The sequence below is a fragment of the Hemitrygon akajei genome, chromosome 11 (assembly GCF_048418815.1).
Source record: "Hemitrygon akajei chromosome 11, sHemAka1.3, whole genome shotgun sequence".
NCBI lineage: Eukaryota > Metazoa > Chordata > Chondrichthyes > Myliobatiformes > Dasyatidae > Hemitrygon > Hemitrygon akajei.
The window spans coordinates 101,392,672-101,397,699 of NC_133134.1; the positions used below are offsets into that span (position 1 = coordinate 101,392,672).

The 5,028-nt window shown below is 44.5% G+C and overlaps 1 gene segment (V, D, J or C); it reads left to right on the top strand.

Annotated features, from left to right (window-relative positions):
• Window positions 1-1,841: 1,841 nt before the first annotated feature.
• On the top strand, window positions 1,842-3,061 carry LOC140736370 (Ig lambda-1 chain C region-like). The segment is given in 2 exon segments: window positions 1,842-1,905; window positions 2,763-3,061. Coding segments are annotated over 2 exon segments (363 nt in total).
• The last annotated feature ends 1,967 nt before the right edge of the window (window positions 3,062-5,028 follow it).

A 5,028-nucleotide genomic window follows, 5' to 3' on the forward strand; every position in this document is an offset into this window, starting at 1 on the left:
TCGCTCCGTTTTGATTATGAGTGAAATTATTTATGTATCAGTCACTCTGCCTGTCTGTCTGTCTGAATGTCCGTCTCTCTCTCTCTCTTTATCGATCTATTTATTTATTATTGTTATTATTATTTACATCTAATTTTCCCAGCTTTCCCAGCTGAGATACAGGTATACCCAAGCATGCCCATTTGTGAATTACTAAGAACATTCCGACGAATCTAGTGCTGTTTATTATTGTGGCTTTCTGAAGATTTACAAAGATATTACTGAGTAGCTTTAATGGTTTAGTGCGATTGTGTTGGGATGACAGCACTTGTAGAAAATACTATCGAGACAATGTAGTCCTTGTTCCTGTGCCAGTCTTTCAATTCCCTCTATTAATGATAATAATAATAATAATTACTGTATTTGCTCAGTTTGCCTACTCAGCGTTGAATACTTGCCGCATTTCATGTGTAGGTTTTCATCGATTCTTTTACAAATTTTGTTCTACTCGCTTTCAAAGATTCTACGATCATGTTATCATTATTATATATTTCTTTATAATGAAAATTATTGTCATCTGTTTTTCTATTTTAGCAGTCTTTTTTTTTTGCACACTGAATGTTTGTCAGTCTTTCTGTGTAGTTTCTCATTGGCTCCGTTGTATGTCATTGTTCTACTGTGAATGCCTGCAAATTATGAAATTAAACTATGAATTTTAGCGATCAGCTTTATTTAAATCCTCACACAAAGGGAAAGTAACAACATGTTTATGTCGTGGTTTTCCAAATGCAGGAACTCTGTTAGTATATTAATAAGTCTATTCTGAAGACGGTTACAGGGATATTTCGTATCGAGTAGGCTAGCTCGTTCGCTGAACACACATTAGCTGCTACATCTTGCTAACTGCAGCCGTCAATCGAACGTCTAATATCCAGCACAATCCCTTTCCTAGATATTGATCAGAACGGATTGCCTTGGATCTTTGACATAACACAGCTAAACAGAAATATTTTGAAGGTAGAGATTAATATTTTTACGATCATGGAATTCGCAAACAGTAGATTCCAGAGAACAGGTGGTCAATCTCCGCCCCCATCCTGCCTCTACCCCCTCCCACTCATTAACATCTCCGGTTAATAAAAAGCCCGGGGTATCCAGTTTGCAGGCACGAGAACCGGAGCCGCTCCCGGTGTTTGCACAACAGCGCACGGTTGGATGTTAGGACGCTCGCTGACCGAAGGAATGTCCCCAGTTCTGCATCTCCTGTGGGCTCTAATGGTCCATTTACCAGGTGAGAGGCGGGTTTGTTAACGCACGAATTATCTGCAAAGAAGTTCGTTGAATCTTTGAAAGCCATTCTTCTGCGAGTCTTCAGCAATCGATAACACTTCTGATGGCTGCAAGTCACCTGTTTGCTTTATTGTGTCTTATTGCAGGTATCCTGGCGGTCCCAGTCCTCAGTCAGACCCCAGTGTCTGGTCCTGTCTCCGCGGGACAGACTGCCCGCTTAGAGTGCCGGATACAGAACGGAAACGTTGGAAGTTACGAGTTTGGTTGCAAGGACCAACATCGTCCCGGGAAGAGAACGGAGGGAGTGATATATCAAAGCAGAGGCAATACCATTTACCGAGGACCCGGCATCACTGAACGTTTCCAATTGTCCAGAGACACCTCTGCCAACAGTCACACCCTGACCATCGGCAGCTTGGAGCCCGGCGACTCAGCCGTCTATTACTGCAGAGTGTGGGATAGTAGTTGGTTCGATGGTCCGGGGACGATCCTGGAGAAGAAAAGTAAGTAATCCTCTCGTTTTATATCAAATTATGCTTCCGACGGAATCCCCATTTCAATTGTGTTGCTAGATGGCTCGACATTGGCGGAAGTATCGATCTGTCTCTTCAAGGCAGAATCGGCACACTCAACTCGGTATGACAGGACATTCAGATCCTCGGGCCAACACGATTATTCAATGTTGTGAATTACTTCTACGTTTGGTTCATCCATTGAAATTTTCAACACCAGGCAGCACAACTCGAAATTCCCCTCTTTTAACCCGTTAATCCCGTCGTCATTTTGCAAAAGCCTCCAATTTATCTGCCGCTCTCAACACTAAATTTAATGGAAGGTAATCGTCCAAACCAGTGTTAACTGGCATGGTACGTTATAAACCAACGTTGTCGTAGTATGTGACAGGGAAATGCGTCAGTATTGTCAAATACAATGAAGGATAATAGCAGGCATTGAAGATGTCACACAGAAAACACGCTCATCCCGCTGACCCTTTCTGTATCTTCCCCATTTCGTGCTGCGTTATTGGACGGGGAGATATCGATATCCCCATTGCCACGCCAATCCCGGGGCGACCCCGTCTATCAACAGCTAAAGCTGAAATAATAGATGGAATTTAGATTTTGGAGTTTCTAGGTGTCTTCCCCCAACCCACTCTCCCCACACCCTACATCCCCCCCCCCCCAACACCAGGTTCCTACTTCAGCAAAGAGAACGAAAGAGACGGCATCAAATGTTTGAAAATTACTAGACCTGACCTGAGGGTGGCAGCAATTTCCCAGTACCAGGCCTGTGGGATGGGCAACAATTCCATGACAGCGTCTGTCAATGTGTCGAATGGTCGCATTCTGTGCCCAACTTTTCTCTGATTGTTTGTACAGTTGGTGCATTATAATCATGGTCAGACGGGTGTTCGGTCAGTGTGTGGCGCTGTTTAGGAAATGCACAGGTTAATGATGATTTTTTCTCGTCTTCCCACCACCTTTCTCACACAGGCCGCGAGAGCAGAAAGCCCTCTGTTCTCCTGCTGCCTCCCTCCCCGGAGGAGACCGGCTTGGGTTCTGCCACTCTATCCTGCCTCGTGAGCGGTCTTAAGCCTGGATTGGTCGCGCTGCGCTGGAGCGTGGATGGCGTCGAGACAGACAGTGGCGTAACAACAGGCGTCGTGTCCCTGGACACCGACCAGAACTACAGACTGAGCAGTTATCTGCAGGTACCCGCTGCTGCCTGGAACAAGGACTCGAGCTATTCCTGGCTGCGCAACACCATCTCTTCGTCCGCCTGTGCGCAGTGAGGCCCCGCCGGGTGGCAGCTCACGAACTCAGTGAAACCCGCATTGGGGCTGTGCAGCCGCCTTCTGCAATGCAATTCTGTAGCAAATGTCCGTTTCTGGGAACTAATAAAATGTTTAATAAATTTAGAGATGAATGTTTTGATCACCCATCGTTTGCGACGCGTAATCTTATTTAGAATGTTTCTCACTATGCTGTGTCTGAATTTCTGCTGTTTGTAGAATGAGGAGAGATTGATCAGGAGACGTTGACTGTATTGTGACTGAGTTTTGCAACACAGCACTTAATAAAGAGCCAACTCCGCGGCGGGTTTACAGTGGATCTCTCTTTACTCGACTGCTCTTTGTGCCTCGAATGTATTAGTGGCGAGTAACATGACGTGCTTGAACTACCGTATATAGACTTCCAGTCAAGGCAGTTTAAACCGTTTATCCGCCCCTTCTTATCAATGCCGATCTCTGTGTACTCGATCTTCCAGGACCAATAATCAACGTTATTCACGCATACAGTGCAATGCATTAGGAATTTGCTGTGGTGCGTTGGTGTGACATGTAAGGAAACATTCAAGAATTATAAGGAATAATTTTATAAAATTAAAATTAGAAATTAAATTCAGTACGTGTATAAAATATGCACAAATACATAAATAACAGCATCTATGTATAATGTTAGCAACATTACAGGGTTTAAAGTATTTACAGTGCAGTGCAGTGCAGTTACTGAAGTAATAGATAGAGATGTGGGGGTTATTACAAATATTTGATCAGATTAATAGCCCGGGGATGCAACACAAACAAAATGATGGTGGAAATCTCCAGCTCTGGCTGTGATCGAAACTTCGACTGCTTATTCCTTCCAATAGATGGCCCTTGACCTAATAAGTTCCTCCAGCATTTTATATCTGCTACTCCGAATTTCCAGCATGCGCAGAATCATTTAATGCCTGGGGGATGAAACTTTTAAGATGCTTAAGATGGCATGATGTATTTGTTTGTATAGCCTATAACACGCTTCACAACGGCTTTTTGTAAAAAGGCAGTTGGCAAGGTGGATAGTGTCTGCAGTGATTTTCCTGCCCGCTTCTGTGTCCGGGATACATACAAGTCCTCCGGTGATGATCGACTGCAGCCAATGACACCATCGGTTCATCTGGCAGTTCGCTGTAGATTTTGTATTTTGTGAGGGGATGCTGCTCCAAACCAGAGTTTAATGGCTGATGTGAGGATACTCTCTAGTTTAGCAGTTTAGAATTGCAGCGTTATCATCTCTCACCTCCCGCCATCACCTGTTCCTTTGCTGATCAACTTTCCAACCCACCCCACATAATTGTTTATCCGCTCATCCTTAACCATCCACTTGCTCTGCGCCTCAACCCCTCCGTCACTGCATCGTGTTTAGGTATTCTCCGCTCTCTGCGCAATCTCAGACCTCCCACCAGGAAATAGTACACTGCAAAGATGTTTCCCGTCTCCTGAGCATTCCCATCTTGTGAGTTACAGATTCGCTTAATCAATTCACCCATAAGTCTCAAAGTTTCAAACGCCCACTATTCTACCTCTTTTAAATATCGCAAATCTCGTGGATGTAGGTGGGATGAGTGTTAATGCAAAAAGACAATTTAACCTGACTGCATCCGATGGAAAGTGTCCCTATTGAGACTTACGGTCTAGTTCCGTGCACGGGATCAGGGAGGGAAGCAAAGGAGTTCGGGGCGTGGAGCTGTTGATCAAAGATAGTGTCATGGCTGCAGAAGAGTAATGGAGGGATGGTCTACTGAGGCTCTGAGGGTGGAAGTTAGAAACAGGAAGGGGTCAATATTTCTGCTGGGTGTTTTCTGTGGAACACCGGACATCGAGGAACAGATTCTTGAAAATTGTAAGAATAATAGGGTTGTCGTGGTAGAAGATTTTAATTTCCCAAATATTGTTTGGCATCTCACTTAAGCGAGGGGTTTAGGTGGGGTGGCGTT